At 36.5% G+C, this 24,543-nt stretch overlaps 1 protein-coding gene across 1 annotated transcript in view; it reads right to left on the bottom strand.

Moving 5' to 3' along the window:
* The window catches only part of ALCAM (activated leukocyte cell adhesion molecule), a 201,360-nt gene that overhangs the window by 21,193 nt on the left and 155,624 nt on the right, over positions 1–24,543 (bottom strand). Inside the window, exons 7-14 of the mRNA XM_060150652.1 lie at positions 20,197–20,324; positions 18,569–18,701; positions 14,287–14,399; positions 12,071–12,206; positions 11,830–11,963; positions 9,192–9,324; positions 7,028–7,066; positions 6,620–6,737 (exon numbers count right to left, since the gene is read on the bottom strand). Coding sequence (XP_060006635.1) covers positions 6,620–6,737; positions 7,028–7,066; positions 9,192–9,324; positions 11,830–11,963; positions 12,071–12,206; positions 14,287–14,399; positions 18,569–18,701; positions 20,197–20,324 — 934 coding nt within the window. The remainder of the gene's footprint in view (positions 1–6,619; positions 6,738–7,027; positions 7,067–9,191; positions 9,325–11,829; positions 11,964–12,070; positions 12,207–14,286; positions 14,400–18,568; positions 18,702–20,196; positions 20,325–24,543) is intronic.

Genomic DNA, 24,543 nt, shown 5'->3' on the forward strand with positions numbered 1-24,543 from the left:
GCATTAATAAAGAACGAGCACTTGGGTTAAAATAAAAATTGTTACAATTATTTGTCTTAAATGTTCTCAATCAGTCAGCTTTTTTTATAACTTTAAAATGAGATAAAATTTAAATAATAGAATCACAATAAATTAATATTGGAAGACTCTCTAATTAGTGAGGCAGAGAGAAGAGTCTTGACCTTGGGGTCAGTGAGTCTGGGTTCTCATCCTCATGTGTCGAGACTTAGCTGCAAGTCCCTGGACAAGTCCCTCCTCTTAAGATGCTTGCCCTTCTGTAAATAGGGGACAATAGGATCTACTCACAGGGCTGGTGTGAGGATAAATGTATAGTGTATGTGAAAGCCCCCAGCAGGTGACAGGGACTCACAAAACTGATGGTGAGTAATGGACAGCTGCCCAGGCCACATAGCTACTGAGTGGCCAAAGGGAGTTCAGTCCTTGCTCTCAACTCCCCTTCTGTGTTATTTCTGTAAGTGCAGGGCTATTAAAGGTTCAAGTTGCTTTTACTTTTTAGAAGATTCTTAAACATTTTTGTGAGATTTTCCCCAGTACCATAAACTTGTTTCTAGATCTCCTTGAAAGGAAGTAGGGAACTAATCTAGTGGTGTCTTCTAAGTGTGCCTTTATTTATTTATTTATTTAATTTTTTTGGTACGCGGGCCTCTCACTGTTGTGGTCTCTCCCGTTGTGGAGCACAGGCTCCTGACGCGCGAGCTCAGCGGCCATGGCTCACGGGCCCAGCCGCTCCGCGGCATGTGGGATCTTCCCGGACCAGGGCACGAACCCGTGTCCCCTGCATCGGCAGGCGGACTCTCAACCACTGCGCCACCAGGGAAGCCCAGTGTGCCTTTATTTTAATGCTTCAGAGTTGCTAAGAGACTGGATGGAGGTGTTATTAATGCTACAGTAGAGATCATATTGCAGTATATAAATGTATCAAATCAACATGTGGTACACCTTAGATTTATACATTGTTATACGTCAATTATATCTCAGCTAACAAATAGGTTAGAGGGGGATGAAGGAGATAGGAAAAGTGAAGGAGGATAGGAGTTGCACACATAACCAGTACATCACAATCCTGGAATGCGGTGTCATTAGAAAAGATACATAAAGTGTTATAACAGAAATGTATATTTGGAAAATAAAAACAATACCCCTGTAAAATAATTCACACATGAAAGAGTTCATAAGACTTTAGGTTTCCCAAGTGTAGGCATATGTATAACAAATTTGAAAACTCAGAGGCAACATGAGGAATTATTATCACTTCCTCATTTAGAGGGGCATTTTCTGTGATTTCTCATTTATAGCATGCCTGAGACACAGCACAGAAGGGCACCAGGACTATGGGTATTTAAGACTGGGACCCTGGCGGTGTGGAATTGCCACTTTCAGCAAACCAGCCATTGATACCTGTGCAGGTAATTAGGGTCATACCCATGAGAATAGTTATTTTTCTTTCTTCCCTGGTCACAGCTCTCAGCAAAGTAAATTTCCTCCTGGGCCAAGCTTAATAAAGAGCTAGAGGAGGAGAGGAGGTCTCTAACCACTGCATCTTAGAAAGACAGTTGTCAGCAATTTCTGGGTTTGAAGAAGGAAACAAAGAAGAATAAATAGTTGGACTTATTACAAGTTTCAATTTGATATCCTTAGCATTTCTAAGACTCTCCAAAGAAACTCTCCATTAAAATAGATTTCCTAATGTCTTCAGTGAAAAATAGAAAATGGCTTTCACCTGGGCAATAGTAAATATGGGAACCACCATTATGTAAAGTATCAGTAGATCAAAATAAATGTAACAGTACTGAATATGCATGAAAGCAGGATGCCACTGGCATATATTCAGCATCATCGTTCAAAGTGTTTCCTTTAGGTGGGTAATGTGCTAACACAGCCTGGGCAGAGGCAGATGCTTGAGGAACAGGATTTCCCTTCACCTTTGAAACAATAATTAAACCAAACACATGAAATTAAAAAAAAATGAAGTGAAATGCTAGAAGAGATAAAAATTGAAAATATTATGTTTTGATGCTATCTCTTTCCTCTGGAAATGTTTCAGTTCACGTGTAGTAGGAGAGGGCAGGGCCATGAATGGTTCTGCCCTTTGGGTGGCCAATGACCTTGTGATTGACTAAAGGGGGACTCCAGCATTTCCACATTATCTTATTTCCCCTCTAGTCTCCCCTGTTATTTATGCTTTGATAGAATAATGGGGCATTTTCTTTTCTTCCTTCTTTTGGCTGCCTGCCAAGCTATGGGTAGGGAAGGAAAAAGAAACGAAAACTTGGATTAGCTTGACGTCTAATACAAGGTGAGAGGCCACATCAGCCCTGCACTTGAGAGCACACCCTTCCACCCCTAGCACTATATTAAATGCTAGCAGGCAATCAAAGTCAGAGACAAAGTTTTAATTCCAAAGAAGTCCTGGTGAGGCAGCAAAATATATTTGAAAGTTTATATGGGATATGGAATAAGATATTGCATGTGTTATCTTAGGCAGATTACACTCACTGAGCCTTAGATACTATGAAATATGGTTACCTTATTAAATTTACCTCATTAAAATTTGAGGATTTGAGTAAAAGTACAAAAAGAGAAGAAGATGCTTACATAGTAATAAATGAGGAAAGTCATTCAAAATGTGCTATAAATGGTCCTTCAGCACTATATTTTCAACTTATTCAGAAGGGAGTCTTGAATAAGTTCCCTCATGGGAACATATATTTGATTTTAGACAGAGTATTGATTGGAAATAGAATTCAGTTAAAATCAACTTTCTTGCAAGATCCTGTTCCATATATTAAGAGATACTAATAAGAAGGGTTTTAGAAAGCCTTAATTTAACAGTATTTCTTGAAGTTTGGGGGTTATAGGCAGTCTTCTTTAGTCTTTTGCCAATTTAGGACTGTCTTTTTTTTTTTTTTCTAAGACAGTAGAATAGTAAAGCGTTATAAAAGGCAAAACTGACAAAAGATATTTGTGATTTTTAGACTTCCATATTGCCTACATATTGTACAAAAACTTCATGAAAATAGTCATGAGTTCCACAGTTGCAAAAGATAAATCTCTTGGTAAACTTCCAGTATTCACACAATGTGTATTTTGAGATTACAAATGTCTGGTTAATGCTTACTTCCAGTTTAGTGATAAGAAGTATGGTGGTGGTCAAGGGTCTCTTAAATGCAACCAACCTGGAAATTATGGTTTTAATACAGTTCTGAATAAGTTTGTGGCTACATCATGCTACCTTACATTTTTCCTTTATCTTTGACTCTTTTAATTTTTCATTAGTTCTTGTAATATAAGATATGCAGGAGAGAATTTCGAACTCAAATAGTAACATTCAACTTCCTGCAGATATAAAAACAATGTTCAGAGAACAGGATGGAGAGAAAGGGAGTAAATAATTTAAAAAGTCATTGAATTATCTCTAGGTCTTTAATGTTTCCTATCTGTTAAACAACTAGATATGAACTGGGTTTAGTCAATTAATACCTTTTGCCTGGAACTGTCAGTTAATACCCTACATACACAGGAAATGATTGGAGTCATCCATTCTCACTATCAAAATACCTCAAATTAAAAAAAAAAATCCAGTGAGAAGTTATATGAATCAAAACAGCAGAGGAATCATAAGCCCTTATTCTGCAATGAATATACCATATCACAGTGTCAAGCACAACTGCTAAGCATATCCTTTCCATATTTAAAATAGATATAAAAATATGTATCTCATATTAATGGAATGGGGAGTGCATGTTATTTGAGTAGCCACTAGGTATGTTAACAAATGTATTCTTAAATTCTACTTGGGTATAAAAGATTGTTTCCCTCATTTCTCTCTCCACTGGCTTTTTAAATTGCCAATGCAAAGAACTAATATAATTGTGGCGCAAAGTTGTTTGCAATAATGGGTGACTCACTAAGATTGTTGATGGTATTATTTTGCAGGATGGTAGACACAAGGGTATATTTCTTTAGGTATCTGTGGAAAAAGTATGGACCATATCTTTATTAAAAATCTCTCATATCCACATAAAATGGTGATGAATTAAGCTAAGACAGAAATGAAACTCTCATATTGATTTGTAAAGGTGAAGTTATCTAGAAGAAAAAAAAAGAGAGTATAGTAGACCCAAAAATAGACTTAGCAATTCTTACCCTGAAGCACTTACTCTGGACACAGGTGTTAACAATAACTCATATAGCAAAAGTGCTTGCTTATCTCAGAGGGCAGTAGAAAGAATAACTAGTTAGAAATGTGAAGCACTTAGCAAATCTGAAACGTTCTGCAAATTCTTAATAAAAACATTTTGATGCTTGGGGTAAGAATTGAAATTTATTATTTTGATTACCAATAATACTGACACTAGAAAAGTTGGTGCACTTTTCAATTAAATAACAGTTATTTAGACAAATGTTCATGTCAGATGGTAAAATAAGCACTTAATTTAATGAAGTACTTTAAAGGAAATGCATGAAGTCTTAACCCTTAACCTAAAGATACTATGAAGCTAAATGTCCAGCATTTTTTTACCCATGATTTTAATTTTGGGTTACCGTATGGTAATGACAAATGACATAACAAAAAAAACACAAAACACACACCCAATTTTTTTCTATTCATAGAAGGACAAACAGGGTATGATGAGACACTGGCAATCAGAATAGGATGATTAAGGATGCTGGGGGAGCTCCAAGAACTTAACATTCATTTGAACATAATGTAGAGGACTGCTGTTTATTTTTCAGCTCAATTCCAGGATACAGAGAAATTTTATTTTCATTCTTTTAAGAAATAAAATTACTTTGGAGTGCATCAGAAACCCTAAATAAATAAAACCAAAATACCCTAGAGGCCAAGCTGTTAGATTTGTGAGCACCTCACTGTGGATTATAAAGGTAGGATAAGATTTTGATAGTCAGGAAACACACACAGAAGGAGAATTTCTGTAAGATAGATACCACCTCTGGGCAACTGTTTGCACTTCCTTTCTTTTACGTAGTACAGGCAATCTTCTAAATTTTCCATGGAAATCATGGGCACAAAGCAACATGAAGTGTTTGTAGGTAAAATTTTCGCTGAGAAAAAAACCCACATTTGTTATCAAGTGATAGTGCAGACTGTTCAAGATTGAGGACTGAAGTGCCAAGATTAGAACTGACTGTGCCCTAGTGTGAGTGGACATGTATATCAACTACAACACAATGTAAACACAACAATGTAAACACAACAGCAATGTGTTTCTGCCTTATGTGACTGAAAAAGAGAAAAAGTAAGGCATAACAAGAGAAAATAAGAACTAGTAATTAAGCACAAAGATTCTAAAATATCACTGCCTTAAATCGAATATAATTATCCCTTACAACTGTGTAATCTCAAGCAAGTCATTTAACCATTCTTTGCCTTAGTTTTTTCCAATGTAAAATATGTATAATAAGAGTACCTACTTCAGAGATGGATCATGAGAACGAAATATAACTCAGTACATGCTCACATCATGTGACTTTAAAAATTCTGAGCCACTGCCTCCATTTGATGGCAGCTCCATTCAAATATTACTTCACTGACATTTGTATCTTTACAGGGTGAGATCATGGATCTGATTGAGTCTGTTTTTTCTTTTGATTTTCTTTTAAGTTAACTTACCTGAGTTGTTGAAAGGGGTTATATCAAGACATCAAGAAAATATAAAATAAAGTCTAAAGTTGCCACTAGCTATACATATCCCCTTGCAAAATTCGATTTCCTCATTTATTAGATACAGGAGTTTGAAACCCATGTTTGAAACCAGGGGTACACCACATAATCACCAATGGAGCTTTTAAAAACTGCAACGCTAGAATTGCATCTCTGACCAGTTGCATCTGAACCTAGGGTCAGAGCTGGGACAATGAGGAATACTAGGCGTGTGTGTATGTTAAGAATCTTCATTGGTCAACCGAATTTTCATTATAAACCACTGTTAGATGATTTGTGAGGTTGATACCATATGTATTATTTCATGACTCTAATAATCTTTAAACATCATCTAAATCATTTTTAAAGTAATCTTGGTACTTTGTCTAATCATTGTTTTAAAACTCAAGACAACGTAATGATGACTTTTTCCCTGAATTAGATTCTTCTATGGAACAAAGTGACCTAAGTAGAATAGAGAAGTAGTGACAACAAGATGGCTCTACCTCACCAACACTTGCATTGCTGGCCAGACCTGTCACTGCAAAGACACCCAGCTGTCCCTGCAGGATGTACTAACCGCTTTTACTTAATCTCCAGGAACCTCAGCCAAACTGTTTAGAATGGCTGACTTCTAGGCACTACGTGCCTTTTAGAAATCTACCTAAGCATTGAAAAACAATCAGATAATTGAATTCAGACCACTGACTGAGAAAAATAAGGGGACACAGGTGAAATCACTCCAGGCCATGTCCCCAGTCTTAGTAATATAGTCACAGTGAGCTGAAGACAAAACATGATCAGCCTGATTTGGGGGATATGTCTTTCCTATTATAGAAATTACATGCCCAGCTGAAATGAGCATAATGATCACACTGTATTTTCTCCCAGTGAAAGTCAATGAACAATGAAGATCTTTTTTCTACAACTTACTTTGATTTCTTCATGTACAGCCAATAGACGACACCAGCAACTAGGGCAGCGAGGAGGAGACCAACAACGATTCCCACAATTAGTTTTGCCTGGTCATTCACCTTTTCTTTGTTTTCATCTACAACAAAAAAGAAAAGCCCATGCAATTACAGACAATGCCAAGCATTTGTGAAAATACGTCAATCTAGTTATTATTTCTTATTAAAAATGACTGAGGCTCACTACTAAGAGTAACATGCAAACTTGTGCTTTTAAAGGATTAAAATTTTAGCACTCTTACTCTCTTGTCTCATTTGCTATTTTAATTCAAGTCAAAATTGTGACAGCTAAGAAAATTACTTATACAATGACACTTCATAAATCTTGAGCGGATAGTCAAGGAAGAAGAGTCGGCAGCATAGTACCTACCACTTATCTCGTCTGCCTCATCGTGTTCTGGAATACTTACTGAAATGAAAAATGTTAATATGAAATTAAAAACAAAATTTGTTGATATATGAAAGTCACCTTTACCATTATAGTATGATGTAAAAATACTCAAAGATAAAATATCTATTCTACAGCTAAGGGTAGAAAAAAATTTACACTTAATAGAGTGTGAACTTCCCTACCAAGAAATTCATCATGTTTTAAAGAAAGGAGAGTAGTTAAAACTACAAAGGTATTAATCTACCACAGATAACTTCACAACTGACAAGCTACAGTATTGATCTGAAATCCATATTAATTTCCCCACTATCTACCACCTTTTAATAGGACTTCTTTTTTAAGAGAAACAAGTTGCAGTGTATGAAATCTTCAATGTAGTGTTTCTCAACTTTTTTCCAATTTTCTGACCTCAACGGAGGAGAATTCATTTTCATCCTCTAGTGTCAGGGATTTGCCACTAGAGACATTCTCAAAGTGGTAGGGGTGGAGGTTAAAACTGGGGACGTGGGCTTCCCTGGTGGCGCAGTGGTTGAGAGTCTGCCTGCCGATGCAGGGGACACAGGCTTGTGCCCCGGTCTGGGAGGATCCCACATGCCGCGGAGCGGCTGGGCCCGTGAGCCATGGCCGCTGAGCCTGCGCGTCCGGAGTCTGTGCTCCGCAACGGGAGAGGCCACAACAGTAAGAGGCCCGCGTACCGCAAAAAAAAAAAAAAAAAAAAAAAAAAAAACACATCAAAACAAAACTGGGGACGTCTCAGAGGTGAAGGGGCAATGTATGTTGATGCTTGTAAAAGCCCTCCAAGTGACTCTGATAGTGCTGTGCTCCTGGCCCATGTTAAGGATTGTCACTGTGGTGGATTATCATCTAATATTAGACTAAATAAATATTCTTCTATGCACATGGGCTTGCATCAGAACTTCCAGTGATGTTTGTTAAAATGCAGATTCCTAGACCCCTCCTCATACATACTATATTGGAATTTCTCGGTGCTCAGTGAACTTGAAAATGACGGTATTAGATGTTGATCAAACCACTGCAAGGTCTAGAAAACCACTATTCGATGGGTTAGAATAAAAAGAGAGACTTGTGTTCAGGAAGAAAGGATAAGTTCTCTTTTTAGGTAGGACACATCAATACTCACTGAATTGAATTAAGAGAAGTCAGTACTCCTATTTTAGAGTTATGTTCGTTTGGTTCTTTTCTCCTGTCAATCCAAAAGGCTTTTAAATTCCAGTCATATTCTGTTAAGGACCATTATCTTTAGATAATTATTTTCTCCTAGCTCCAGCTAATTCCTATCTAGTATATCTTTATCCTGCTAATGTCACATACAGGATTCCAACTGACTGAAGAATGAAGGTTTGGAGGGTCAGTTAGCATCTTGTCCAGAACTGAACCTCATTCTAAGCCAGCCCTGATTTAAGACTGACATGACAAAAAAAAGAATTACAGAATTGAAGATGAGAGATAATTTCAAATTAAATAAAGAAGCTGCTACTGGTATGTTTCCATTACTTGATTTCAACATTGACAGATTTTTTTGTCACTTTCTCTGAGATAATCTCACTTGTTTGTTTTTGTAACCTATGATTCAAATATGATATTCAAAAGCATCAATTTCTGAAACTAGATTTCAGGAATTCTGGTATCAGTTTTACTACCAACTTGCTGAACGACTTTAAGCATGTGGCATCCCTGTGCAAAATAAGAATAGGATAAATACTACAAAGAATTGAAATGCAAAATAATAGATTAAGGGGAATTAAAAAATTACCAAAATTAAAATTGTTACAGAAATGTTTTCAGATAATCTTTGAATTATCTGTACTCTGAACACAAAACATGGATTAAGTAAGAGCAACTTAGTCCTTATCCTCTGTTGATCTTGGAAATATTCCTGTACAAGATAAAGTCTCTGACCCATAAAACATGAAATGATTTAACTGTCAAGACAAGGATTGTACAAGAATGGATACCAGGAAAAAAGAAAAAAGAAGAACCTTATGATGATGATACCAAATGCAAAATAAATAAATAAAACTTACCATAATGCAGCACAGGAAGATGGAATTGAAGATTTTAAACTAATGAAGAATAACTTCAAATTTTCTTACATTTTTAATGCCAGAAATGAAATACTCACTAGCAGAGACATTCAAGGAGTTTACTGTTCTCTCCAGCTGGTTTTCTGCTGTGCAAGTTAATGTAACATTCTCTTCAGGGGAAATGATAATTTTACTATAATACCTGCCATTGATATAAGGAGATTCCTCTGTCTGGAAAAAGAAAAGGAAAATGGATTTAGAAATGGAAATGAATTAAAAACATGAGAAAGAGTAATATTGAATGAAATGGGATAGGTGTGGTGTTCTGTCGTGTTATCTGGTGTTCAAGGGTACATGTAAGGTCATAGATAAAACCAGTTTAGGTTTATAACCACAGCATGGAGGAAAAAGAGTAGCGAATCCATACCTGGATTTCTGTTTATGCTTCTATTATTAATTCTAATAATTAAATCAATTAAACTCTTCTTTTTCAATAGATGCTCAGGTTAGTCATTATTTTGACATGATAGTACCTGTCTCAAAATAATTAGTTAGAGATTAACTCATCACCAATTTTCTCCTAATAAACATGAATTTAATTCTATTTGTAAACTATGTCATTGTTCTTCACTACAGGGGTGAATCCCTTTATCTTAAGCCATGATATCTAAGTGCATATGTATGTATGGTTTTCTCATGGGAAAAAGACTATTTTTTTCCTGAATTTTCTTGAGCTAAATACAGAGGATAGGTTATTTTTTCAGTGACTGGTAAGTTCATTTGGTTTTTGTGAGGTATTAATGAGGATCATCACTGCCATTTAATTCCTTCAAACGTAAGAGAAAATTCACTTTAATCTCTTCCCCAGGACATGACTCCTAAGTCCAACTCCACTAAAGCAAGCATGTACTTGTATTCTTTTCTGAGGCATATTATACACACCACATCCTGTATTGTTCTCTACGTGCTTTCTCCTCAACTACATCTTAAAGGCCTTGAGGACAGGAGAGAGCTTCATGCTTAGAGACATCATGGAGCCCCTGGGGTAGGGGTGGGACACAAGTAACAGTAGTTGTAAAATAATAGATTCACCATGTGATTGAGGAGGGAACAAATAAAAAATTATGGATGTATCAGCACAAACCTAGGACAAGAAAAATAACATACCACCTAGTGGGCCAGAATCAGTCCTTCTTGACAATGAAGAATGGCATTATTATTTTTATCCTTATAGTAAGTTCACCTGCTTCTTTTCCATTTCCCACTAGTATTTTTCACATAACTCTCACTGAATCTTTGTTTTTATTATGTTTATCTCTACAATACATTTGCTTATTTCTAGGATGGCCTTTTAAACCTTTGTATCTTTTTATTCATCAAATATTTACCAGATGCTTATTTTTCTATTTTCTTTGTTTGCATTACCCAGTAACAAAAGTTATTTTTGCTGTAATTATTACTAAATTGAACTACAAAGAAAAAAGAATAGAAAAGAAACAGTCATTTTTTTATGCCAAAAAATAGATGTGTACATTGTCAGCGATTCAGGTCTTTTTTCTGAAATCAAGAGCCTTTTTGTCCTCCTCAGGCATGTTCTCTTGCTTGTGTGTCCGCATCACACTTAACCAAATCAGGAGGCATTTGCTTGTGTCCACTCCTTTGGGGACCTTCCATACTTGAGCTATGCAAATTTATATCCATCACCCATAGGTGAAAGAGCCAAAATTCACCTTGCTCTGCAAAACTACATTGCATAAGCTGGACCAGCAGCCCAACTTCCCCAGACAGAGAAAGAATGGACATTTTAACTTTATATTGAAACTCTGGTTTATGCATGCCTTCTCAGATTTCAACTGGGTCTGAAGCTGGGAAGAAGGCAGCACAGAAGATTCAAACAATCAAATGGCACATCTGGGTATTCCTGAAGAGTCTTTAGGTGGCTGCGCTGTGAAGACAGACATGAAGACTGTCTTAGAGAAAATGGAATTAACAAGTATGTCAGTAACTCAAGCTGACTGGCAATTTAAGGGAATTACAGCTCTGAACTGTTAGTGATAGACCATATTCTCATCTTTGTGTGTGTGTGTGTGTGTGTCAAAGAAAATTAATGGTAGTGTTCATAAGTTCTTAGCCCTTTACTACTACCAACTAAAATGGTGTGACAAAGATACAAATATTACTGTTTATTTTATGAATACTTTATGAATATTTTTGTTCAGCAGGAACCAACCTAGACACTATATATTTAGCTAGCCTTACTCTGGCCCTGGCACACGCAAATCAGACCATATGTTCACAGTATACTATGTTCTTCACCACAACCCAGAGCCCAGTTTCAAGAAGAAATAACACTTAATGTGCATAAGTAAGCAAAGTATAAGTGAGGCCACTTATACTCAGATGTGGAAGTTCATGATGCAGGAAAGCATATACCTTACTGCTTTAATCACCCAAGTTTCAGGAATTAATGATCATGGAACAACACTTAATTTATTTCCTTTTAAAAACAGATATTGACCACAACAAAATGATTCTTCCATTCTCCATGGCCCTATGATTTTAAATTTCTCTTTGAGTTATGGTCTTCCTTTGGGAAAATTAAGAAGTTAGCAAAAGCTGCTTCTGAAAATATACTGCAAATTTCATGTTGATAACAAGCTAGCCTACAGTTTAGGTACCTAAATAAAACCCCACATTGGACCAAGTTCAGCACATAACAAGAAGACAAATACTTGCTTGGTTTATGACGCTTCCACTGCCAGTAATTGTCCACTGTATAGCTGGCTTCGGAAAACCTTCCACATGGCAGATTATTGTTTTAGACAGTCCACTGGGATCAGTTTTCTTTGTCATTTTGATTTGAGGTTTTCCTAAAATGTCATTACACTTAAAATAAGATGTTGAACTGAGATCATAAAAGAAAGAGATATTAAATTCTCAAAGAAAAATTTAAATTGGTGCTCACGTATTTTATTACCTTCTACAATCAGAGTCAATGACTCTCTTTTCTTTAGTCCTTCAACCTCTTGCAGAGCAGTCTCACAGACATAGTTTCCAGCATCTTGATAATGGAGACTAGAAAATGATGGGCTAGATCGAAGCCTGATGTTATCCTGATTAAATAAAAAGTTAATTATGTTACATGGCACAATTATAACTCTCCATGTATTTATTACATAATAATGAAGCCCAAAATTATACTTCTGGGTCTAATGAAAATGAAAGCTTCTTTTTTTAACTTCAAATTCTTTCAAAAATAGATTTCTTTTTTCCTCTGTACTTTTAGAGTTAGACATATCAGAGTTTTACGTCAGACTCTTCCATTTACTGAATTTATAATTTGGAACAAGTTCATAAACTTCTGAGACTTGGTTTCCTTATTTGTAAAATGGGGTAGTAATCTTACCATATTGAATTGTTATGAGGACTTAATTATATGCATAATACAATGTGTTTACATTCAGGAGAATTCTCAGTTGATAGTAGCTACTCCTTATAGTAAATGTAGATGAATTTGAATTGACAGATATCGGAGACTTGTGCTACATAATCAATGATGGATATAAATACCTGAAAGTCATTTTATAGGAGACAGTTTTCAAGACAGGGGATCCATTACACACCCATGGCAATTATGACAAAAATGATTTTTAAAGAAACCTTTAATAACAGATTACTATCCTAATTCCTATGAACAAAGGAAATGCAACATTTAATTTTGAAAATCATTTTATAGACAGAAAATAATGTTATTTACCAGAAATTGAAATGCTCCTAAGAAGACAACTAAACACAATCTTAAGATTATGTGGTATTTGTTCACTACGAATTTTTTTCCATTTCCATCAACTAACCAATGGCCAGGCAATATTGATCGGCACTACTGACATGAGGTATTTAATCAACAGCAGTGACTGCAGCTGATGTGGAAACTGGTTTAGCCAAGTAAACTTAGTTTCTCCAGTCCTGTAGTAAGACACACTGTGAGTGTTCATATGCCTAGAACTTGTCTAGCCCTTTGACCATTAACTACTACAAATACCTCATGTTAAATATGCATTTTAACTATCTGAGTAAATAAGAAGTTGTGATGAGGTTGTGTTTAAAAGAAAGTGAAATAAGAAACTGAGCTTTAAGAGTAAGATAACAAGTAACAGAGGATCCAGCATGAAAAGAGATAAGAAAGCAATAGAAAATAATTAACATTTTCATCAAGAAGAAACTCTAGCAATAAATTTCCCACAATTTTTTTTACAAAGATAATTCTTGCCAACCCCTATTTTAAGTGGTTTGTATGTGTTTTGTCAACACATCACTGGTTAAGTGCTTCTGTTATATGCCATGTTCTAGTAATAAATGGACTGGGTGTTCAGATACACTAGCCAAGGATTCGAGTGGAGGGAACATAGTTACAACCTTTCCCTTTGGTGATAACCTTGTCTCAAATCACCAATTACCAATTCTACTTTCTCACTCTAAAAAGATAATAGCAATGTTTGGGTCCCCAGGTAATGGCCTACATTTCAGACAATTACAAGAATGTAAGTACTCAGGAAATACAGACAAAGCTCCTAGTATGTTCCAGGTGTTCTACTATGGCCCAGAGGTGAAAAGAGATCTCTGCCTTCAAGGAGCTACTAATTCATGGAACCCACATTCAGACACTTAAGGTCAGTTTCAGCAGAAAGGCAGAAGGTTATGTGACTAGAGTGCAGTATTTATGCTGGGTAAGGCCTGAGCTCGTCTCCACTCTGTCACCTGTGGCTCTCTGATTTCTCCTGCCTCAACTTCTTTTGAATAATGTGGGGAAATAATCATTTTCCTACATATTTCACATGGTTGTTGTAAACACACTGTTTATAATGTTGTGGATTAAAACACATTGGAAGTTGTTAATCCCTAAAGTATATAACTGTATATGTGTGTGTAACCATGTGCATGTGTGTATGTGTATAATTACTCAGTAGATACACATAATTAAATTAATGCCCCAAACTAAGTTTCAGAGAATCAATTATGGATGCCATAGTGATGCTGAGTACCTCTGAAAAAGTTTATTGTGGTATGATTTGTATTATATAGAGAGAAACAGAGTATGAGTGTGGGTGTATAAACATATTGCATAAATATATAAGAGAAGCCTAAAAAGAAATCAGTTCAAACAGTGGAATATTACCAAGGAATATTACTTACTTTCATCCATACCACAGTTGCGTTCCTACTAGCAGATATTGTGCATGACACAGGCAGAGCATCGCCAATCTGCTTGGTCACTTCCCCACTTGGGTTTAAGGACAAATCCAAATCTGTGAAGCAGAAAATATGCTTGAAATGCAACTCCAGAAAGAGAGTCAAAATATTTTTTGAGAAAAAAATAGATGAAAGAAAAAAAAATCCTTCTAACTGTACTTGAAATTCAGAAGTGATTTATGTGACTGAAATAACTGAACTGTAGCATAATCAGTCTAGCTTTTCAAGCCAGCTTTGAGATCAGTTTGGACAAGTGAATGGTCAATCTAATTGATTATGCATTTATTTGCAGTTAACATGATTGATGTTTTGACTGCATGTAAGTGTTCACCTGGGGCCTATCACCTTTAGAAAAAAATTCTTAAATCACTTCTGGAAGAAAATAAAGAAAGATGATGACTAAGTAAATATTATAAAAAGAGCTGATAAGGCACACCATGGGAAAATCAAGTATATTTAGACAGCAGGTGATAAACGAAAAAACCATTAGGTGTCTACGTGTTTCTTCAAAGAGAATTGACTATAATGGTTAGATATTTTTCAAAAATCCTATCCCGTTTCTCATGCAGTTGAAATTTTAAATAAGATTTATTATTAGGTACACTGTCAGCAGATACCATTTTTTAAAAACAGAGTATAAATACATCTAAGGAAGTAAAATCTTTCAGATGGAAAGTAATTTCTATAAAAATCTTACTGTCATAGTATGATCTGTATGAGGAAAATCCAGTTCAATAGAACATTTATTGTACAACTACTATGATCCAAGCACTGACAGGAGATACTGAGATGAATAATGAGCTTACAATTTACAATTTGAGGTAGAGGTAATATGCACTCAACTCTGTGATGACACTACACGGCAGCATGAAATCAGCACCTAGTGGCAAACGTGCTATAGATTAGGAGCTCAAGAAATATTTGCTGAAAAACTAGAGTAAGGGCTACAGACAGAGGTACAAGCGAAGACTTATGGGAGTGTGGAGAACAGAACCAACTTGGCTTTCAAAGCAGTAATAAAGGCATTGCATGGAGGCAGTATCTGTTTGTGGCCCCTGATGGTTGAGAAGGGCTTTGATAAGCAAAGATGTTGGGAAAACTTCTGCCACATAAGCAAAGGCAAAGAAGTGAGAGAGCTTGGCAGATTTCACAGTGGTGAGTAAACTGGTATGAATGGTTATAACACATGGAAGGTAAACCTATACAAGTAATTAAGGCCAGACTAAGGACTGTGCTTGCCATGCTAAGAGTTGGGACTTTATCCTATGGCAGTGGGATTTGCTATTGCATCCTGTGCTTCTCCTTGGTTTTACATGTTATAATTGTAATTTATTGACTGTTTACAGCATTATTTTTAACACTTGTTTTGCCTGCTAGGCTGTAAGCATCTTTGGGATAGGGACCATGACTTGAGTTGTCACTGTGTATCTACAGTGTCTGCCACATTGTAGGCCCTCAAAAACTATTGTTGAATGAATGAAGGGAAGAAGCATGTTTCTCATTAATATTAAAATAGGCATTATCACATAGAAAAGCGGAGTTTCCTCAGAATATTTGGGTGAATTATATTTAGGTGAAAATTCAATTCAGGGCAAGTTAAAACTTTTCTTAGCTGGACAGTTAACTTGCCAGTGAGAAGATAAAAGAAGTGATTTTAAAGGATGATGATGGACTTTGAAAGCTTAGATGAAGAATCTATATGTGCGTGAATTGGCAGAGGACTAGTAAATGCTTCATCAGCAACTATAGATCTGTGGGCTAAAAGCCTGATGAGAGGTCTGTTCTGCTAATATGTGCAAGTACTGGTTGGTGCTTCTCTATCTGCTCCCTTTAGTCATCTATGGAAAGGAAACAAATCTTTTTTGAAAGCAAACAATTTAGAATAAATGGGCAAAAATAAGACTTTTATGTTTTCATTTCATGTAATTTAGAGTAAAATCTTGATTTACTTGCAATGTTATTTTAGCTTTTTCTTTTTAATAGATTTTATTGGAGTATAATTACTTCACGATACTGTGCTAGTTTCTGCTGTACAACAACGTGAATCAGCCATATAAATACATATATTCCCATATCCCCTCCCTCTTGCGTCTCCCTCCCACTCTCCCTATCCCACCCCTCTAGGTCGTAGCAAAACACCGAGCTGATCTGTGCTATGCTGCTGCTTCACACTAGCTATCTATTTTACACTTGGTAGTGTATATATGTTGATGCTACTCTCACTTCGCCCCAGCTTCCCATGTCCTACCCCTCCCACATTCCTTGTCCTCAAGTCCATTTTCTATGTCTACGTCTTTATTCCTGCCCTGCCACTAGGTTCATCAGTACCATTTTTTTTTTTTAGCTTCCATATATATATGTTAGCATATGGTATTTTAGCTTTTCAGAGCAACACAGGCCTTACAGCCCAGTGTTAAAGCCTACCTTCCAAAACCAAAATGTATTTAAATCCAATTAAATGCACTGAAATTCAATTAAACTGTTACATGCTTTTGTTTACTTTCTTTTTAATCGCACCTAATCATTGAGGTATTATGTAGCTGCAGCACAGCCTTTTGCCTAAACCTTCTGCCATCTATCCTTCTCTGCCTGATATACAGGTGATATAAATGAGAGTTCTCTTTCTTTAGCGTCCTGAGTAGCTAGCCTCTCTTAAACATAATCAGGGAGCTTCCCCGGTGGCGCAATGGTTGAGAGTCCGCCTGCCGATGCAGGGGGCGCGGGTTCGTGCCCCAGTCGGGGAAGATCCCACGTGCCGCGGAGCGGCTGGGCCCGTGAGCCACGGCCGCTGAGCCTGCGCGTCCGGAGCCTGCGCTCCGTAACGGGAGAGGCCACAACAGTAAGAGGCCCGCGTACCTAAAAAAAAAAAAAAACAAAAAGCCAAAAAAAACATAAGCAGATTGTACCATCACTAAGCACTGGAGATTATTGGTTATTGGCCCAAAAATTTCATGAACAATGATATCAGAAAGTTATTCCACAGGCAATTTTATCTGCTGGTTATATTCCCTCACTTCACTTCTTTTCCCCTATGGAACAAACTGGATAAATGTCCTCAGAGAAAAAGTAGCACAGTTGTTATCCTGACAGGTCACTGTTTTCTCTCTAACTAGCCCCTGATGGCAGACACACTCAGATATGTTCAACATGAAAATGGAGCAAACAGAGAAGTAGCTTAGCTGTGAATATTTCTTAACAGTCCACTGTAACCACAGGGCTCCCCAGGGTGTGCTCCCAACATCAGACACTCAAAAGCAACCATCTGGTTACTCTATTCCCCGATGTACCTCCTTCAAACTTCTAGCTCCTATCCTACGTGTTTTCCAAGCGTTATGGGTAGAGTAATAGATTTAGAACCATTTCCTCAGAACAGTTTCTAATATCTCTTTCAATTTTGAAACAAAGAAACTCTCATATTCAATGGGATTGTAGTGGATCATGTCTAGAGAAACCTTACTGTAATGGATCATGTCTAGAGGTGCTGTTGGGTGCAAAGGACTTATTAGAAAATTTGGCTTATATTTCCAAGCAAGACTGACATTTGCCCAAAGCACTCTGTGTATTCTAGTGTCACCAGGGAGCAGTTCAAATTAGTTTCCCATTTCTACAATGCATAGGGTACATCAATAATACAGACTGTCAGGAATTACAAAATGAAGAACTCAAGTGAAGTACCTGTTTTCTATGCATATTTATTTTTTTCTATCTACTGGAGTAAATATAACTTTTGGAGTATCTGAAGTATAAAAGTGGGTTAAAAGTTCTGGGTGATTTCGAAGTGGTTCTGTTTCTAGAAAATTTCTGTTGCTTGGGCTTGGGTGTTAAGAGTACTCTGTAATTTAAAAAAGATACTTAACCTACACTTTTCTTGGCCAAATGCAAACCTTGTAAACTTCGAGAATATCCAAATATTTTCTTAAGATATAAAATAATTTATTTCTTTAAGATGCATGTGAATATTTTATTAATACCACAAACTGAAGACATTTAGAAAGAAGATAGAGGTTTATCACTGCCAAAAGTTGCAATTATTAGATCCATTCAAGATTTCATATTGGAGGGCAAATCTGGACCAAAGTTGGGCTCACGCTGATGCTCTTTAGTAAGTCTATTGAAACCACATTATTTAAGAAAAATATAGCTGCAATTTATTTGAAGAGATAGCAAAGTTAGACTATGAGAGGCCTTTAAAGTGAAGCTGGTAATGAAGAATAAGGTGACTTACAGTGAACTGTGATGGCTGTTGAAGCAATCATGCTTTTTTTGTCTATCAGGGAGCATTTATAGTCTCCTGTTGCATTGCGCCTCACATCTGCCAATGTGTAAGTATTTGAACTTCGTATTCCTTCGGGCTGTCCCTTTTGATAGAGGCAAAATGTCAGATGATTACACTTGGTAGCTACAATAAGAACAGTTATATTTCTTGATTAAAATGACATTTTCTCAGATAAGAAAAAAAAAGGAATGTATTTATTCGATTGGACAAATGAGAGTAGAGTTTGTATTATCTGAATCCTGGAAAAATAATTGGTAATTTGGTTTTAAGGAAATTGAGAAGCTAATTTACATTGTATTGATGACATCTATTTTATTGACAGCATGGCTTGTGTTTGTTAAGGCAGATTTTAAAAAAATGTCTAATATTTTATTTTTACATTTATCCCTTGCTTAATCTGACAAAAAGATTTGAGGCAGCTTAAAAGAAAACATAACATATAATCCAAATTAGGAAGGAAGGAAGGGAGGGAGGGAGGAAGGAAGAAGGGGAGGGAGGAAGAAAGAAAGAGAGGGGGAAAAGAAATTTTAAAAATAGAAAAGAAAAAGAAAAGAATTAATAACTAAGAATTTAAAAAATATATAGATGAATTAGGAGGATATAGTAACAAAAAAGATAATTGTTGTTAAAACTAAGACACAAATTTGGCTCTGTCATCCCTAAAAAATCAAGGTAGAAACATAATTAGTTTCAATTTTTCATTTGTGCTTTAGACAAAAACAATGTCAGTTTATTAAGATAAACAGAATTTTCTGTCAACATTTAAGTAGAAAGGAAATCACTTATACTTGTCTTCTGAGTAATATAGTGGATGATACTCTTAAACATTACTGAACAATGCAGTGGGTGACATCTGTGAACAGATCCCTGCAGTAAATGCAGTACAGAGTTGTATATGGCTTCTCCCAGTGGAAGGTTATGTCAAACGCCAACTTGGGAAGGCTGTGGGAGAGCCAGCAAGTGTCCTCAGACAGAGCTCTCTCCTAGTCTGGCTGCATAGCATCTAGAACACATCCAAATTATCCTCTAGACATCATTTCTTTCAGCTGTGATACTGATAAAAGTTGAGAGAATGGCTGTTTAAGACCACATACAATGGCGAGATACAGCCCATTGCTTTATTCTATCAAGCTAAATATAATGTGCAACAGAAGTGTCCCTATATCAGAAATTCAGGGACGTGTTCATGAATGCACTGTGTATAGATTTAGAATCCACATCAGACCATTTGCTGTCATCATTCTTCATTTTATATTTGTTTGCTTCTGAAGAGCAGATTCTTATAGTTTATTTGGATAATGAGACCTTGAGTTTCTACCATTACAGTTTCCTATGATCAGATTTTTTCCTCTTTGCCCCTGATTTCCCTTAACAGTGAATTAAAAAAAGGCAAAAGCACTGGCAGATGCCAAAAAAACTTTTAAAGGACATTCCACAGGTGTCCCTTGACTCCAAGAATAACATCCTTTCCTCACTCACACTGCCCAAGAATATACAATTCTTAATGTCAGCCAGCTGCCAAACAACAGGACAGAATGATGGTGGTCTCACTCAAGTAGTAATTCTGAAGCACTTACTGGTAAGTAAAACAAAAACTCCTCAGGAGGAGGGTTACCATTTCCCAAGCATTTAAGAGTGATGTTGTCCCCTTCTTTGATGGCATTTTTTGATGGAAGCACTTGTATTGTCACCTGCTCTGTAGGATCTGCAAGAGTCACAGACACAAGTTAACCATTTCATCAAGTACCAAATTACTCATTACATACAATGAAAATGACTAAATTATACACAATTTTCTCAAGAAGCTAGTAGTGGTAATTGCTTAAATGTATCTTTTTATAGAAGGATTGAAGTTAATAGCTACTTGACAAGTACTAATCTTGGTTAGAGCAAACTACAAAGAGACCCTGTTACATAAAAATCAATTTCTTCTTAGCAAAATGTCTTTACCTGAGGTAGGAATGACCATAATTATTTTATGTGTAAAAGACCAGTAGGAACAATCTCACTGTATAATCTCATTATAAGGACATATAACTATATTATATGTATCTTACAGTTTGGAAAGACTGGAGCAGCTAGCAAAGGAGCTAAAACTATTAGCCCCTCCCCCACACTTATTACACAATAATACCTTATATTAAATAAAAAGGGACATGAGCCAAACAATACCAGCAAGATTTTTGGCATGCGGAGAGTAGATCTGCTTTCAAAAAGATAAATCCATGAACTGAGGGAGACCCTTAACACAATCAACAGAACTGTGAATGTATTGTAATTTTTTTCTGTTCATTGGAGCCAAGATGCAACTTTCATTCCATTTCGGTCATTTTTATGGTGAAAATAGGGCTAAAGCGTATTCTTTAGTTGAAGCTACTGCTCAACAGTAGAATGCTAAAGAAATTAAAAGCTGAATACACAGTGGACCATATCCAGCTAATAGGAAAGAAAAGGAGGTGGTGTTGGCAGTTATAAATGACCCACTTTCTAATGTATCCACTTGTTATGTAGCTGATGATACAATGAACAATGAATTTTGAAATCATATAATGCAAAGGTTTATTTTAGAGAACCTCTTCCACAAGGCTTAATAACTACTGAGGCATGTGTCTATATTTCCAAACCGGCAGCACCAGAAATTATCTATGAAGACTTATTTTGCTATTAGCTAATAAAGTGAGATGAATAAGTGGTAGATTTTGAGGCTTTTTTCTATCTCTTGCAGTCATTTACTTACCTTTCTAAGATTAAAGTGCAGGAAAAACAACCTAGAAGGATTGTTATGGATTGATTCTCTGACTTTTTCCCATGCTTGGGCATCTCTGAATATTTGCCCAGAATGTTCTGAGGCTAATCAAAGATTGGTTTAATATACTTGTTCATTTTTCTGAATTTGCCTGAGGTAGTTCCCTGACCAGCAGTTCTCAGTTAAGTCAGAAAGTAAATAAAGTTTGTCCTCCACTGGCCTTCCATTTCTAGGCCTCCCTCACTCATTTTCATGGCCCTTCTCTGACTAGCTTGGTCTGTAGCATGTCACTGCAGCACATCTCTGACCAAAGCTGATGCCAGAACAGCTAGGAATCATAATCGGTCTGACTTCATGCTTTATTTTAAAACCCCCCTTCTCTGTGTCCCCTTTGCAATAGGCTCTGCTCTGTACTAGAGAGTTGAAGAACTACACTGAGATCAGAGGTTAATGTAACACATTTGAGTTTTAACAGTAGCCTTCTGGTTGCCCACTATTTTTGTTGCGTCCAACAAAATTAAAGATCTCTTGCTCTCCCTTTGACTTTCAGTTTGACTCTATTAGTGAATCATCAGTCTGCCAGTTACTCTGGCTTTCTCCTTTGCCCTCTCTTATCCACTCAATCACCCATTCTTAATGATTAATCCTTATATTTTGCATCTGATTCTCCCCTTCTATTCCCACATTTCTCTAGCACAGGCTCTAACTAATCTACACCTGAAACATTGCCTCCAAATGTCACTTGGTCCTTCACTGTGAGCCTTTCTCTTTTCTACATCTTTATATATATATTTTTTTCTCTAAATAAGTTTTTGAAGTAGTGCTTTGAATATTACAATGATATTTAAAATTCTTCACGCATTCCCAATATGTAAAAATTGAAATAAAAATGTCTTAAACTGGTATCCACAATTGCCTTGAACTTAGTTCAGGTAAGACTCTTATATCTCACTACTCCATAGATACCCCTACGTAATGATCAAAAGAGTCTACTCAATTTTTCTTTCTCCCTTCTCCCCATTTATCCTCTGTCCACTCATTTATTCACTCATTTGGGTAATATTTGTTTTGTGCAGGCACTAAGTGCAAGAGTTACAAAGTCAAAAACAGCAATTCCCTGCCCTCAGTGAACTTTCAGTTTATTTATGATGACACCAAACTTATCAATTAAGACTGTAACAACACAAAAACTGCCTAAGATGCATAAGCATAGTAATCACTGGTAGCTTACAGATCCGCCAGACTGGGAAGCTTCCTGTAGGAATTGACCCTGGAGCTGGGTTTTGAAGAATAAGGAGGTGTTTGCTGGATAACAAAGGTAAGATAGTGACAGCATATGGATAGGAATGTACATAGTATTCTACAGGAGGAATCCTGAAAATAGAACAGACTACAGAAAGTAGTTAAATGATGAAGGTTGAGACATGTCAGGACCATGGCTATAGGGGACTCAAGGCATTTTGAAATTGGGAGTTTAAAGATTAACCTGAGAGATCTGGGGAGTCGCTGAAGAGTTTTAACCACAGTAGTGACATGTTCACATTTGTGTTTTAGAAAGATATTTCTGGCAGGAGCTTGCAGGGCAGTTTGGCGTGAACAGACAGGAATACTATTTTAGAAGTTGTTACAAAAATACCAGCAATGAGGAATAGTGGCATAATCTTAGGCAGTGTCAGAAGGCAGAATCAGACACATACAAAGATGAAAGAGCTAGATTCTATAAAACTTCTGACTGGATTCTATAAAAATTACTGACTGGATAGGGTAAAGGAGTGGACCAGCGCGTCTTTCTCAGGCTTCCTCAAGATGAACTGATCAAATTTCTTTTTCTTGAATGTACTCTTCTGTACTTTCCATTTAGCTCCTCCTTCACTTCTCTAAAGTCACCCTAGAGCAGTGGCTCTCCAGCTGTGGTCCTCAGATGATTAGCATTAGCATCACCAAGGAACTTGTTAGAAATGCACAGTATTGGGCCCCTCTCCACAACTACTGGATGAGAAGCTATAAAGCCAGGTCCTGTAACTTGTTTACTAACAAGTCCTCCATGTGATTCTGATGCATATCCTGAAGTTTTGGAATCACTGTCCTTGGGCACCTGAGCTTTCAGGACTGTCCACTAAGTCCCTGCGGAACTTACCACTTGCAACTTTGCATTGACAATTTCCTTCTGATGTACATGTCTTACTTACCTATTGGAATAGTAAACCCCTTGAATGTCAGCACTATATATTAAACACTTTTGGGTCTTTGCCATGAAGCCCAGCACTGCATACATTGTGCCTTCTCAAAAGCTGTGCCCAGTGCTCCCCACACAGCCAGCCACAGTAAAATCATTTCCTTCTTCCTCATCCAAGGACTTTTCTGCCCATCTATCTGCCCATGCCTGACACTCACATACATTTCTGTTCTTTCTTAAGCCAATTTCCCAATCCTTTTCACTCATCTTGCTGTTCTTTCCTATCTTGTACTCCTGTACTTACACCAAGATAGTTTCTTTCCAACTGAATATCTTTGAACAGAGTTCTGCTTCCACATACAGAAATAATAGTTTGATTTTAGATAAGCTGTACATGATGAAATCCTTTCAATCCTTGCTTTTAACAAGTTGAAATGTATTTACAAAGTTTAAGGCAAAACAACCCATTACGGTTAGGGCATGTGGAACTTCAGTTCTGTTCTTCTATAAGGTTCTGCACTTCATGGAGCCAAAATAAAAATGTAGCTGAGATAAAACTCTTTGAAGGTTCAGTGGGCATTTCTACCCTTTCTCTCAAATAGACGTAGAAGTACTAGGTTATTCTACAACATAAGGCAGTATTATGAGAATTTCTGATTCACTAATAAGTAATAATAAAGTTTTCTTGCATCTTTCCCCAAAATATATCTCTAGCCTATGCTTATGAAGTAATAATGATTATATAGTAATAATGATGATAGTATTTAATAATGAGCATTTAATGTGCTATATATTGTGCTATTTTAGATTTTTGATTTTACTTAATCTCCATAATAACACCATGAGTTAAGTATTACATTAATATTTTTCCTATTTCAAAATAGGAAAACTGAGACCTAGAGTAGTTAAGTTTCTTTTCTAGAAATACAAACTAACAGCACTGGGACTGGATTGCCAGCATCTTTGCTCTTAATCATATTATCTTGGCTCCTGTCTTACAGG

The sequence above is a fragment of the Lagenorhynchus albirostris genome, chromosome 5 (genome assembly GCF_949774975.1).
Source record: "Lagenorhynchus albirostris chromosome 5, mLagAlb1.1, whole genome shotgun sequence".
Classification (NCBI taxonomy): Eukaryota; Metazoa; Chordata; class Mammalia; order Artiodactyla; family Delphinidae; genus Lagenorhynchus; species Lagenorhynchus albirostris.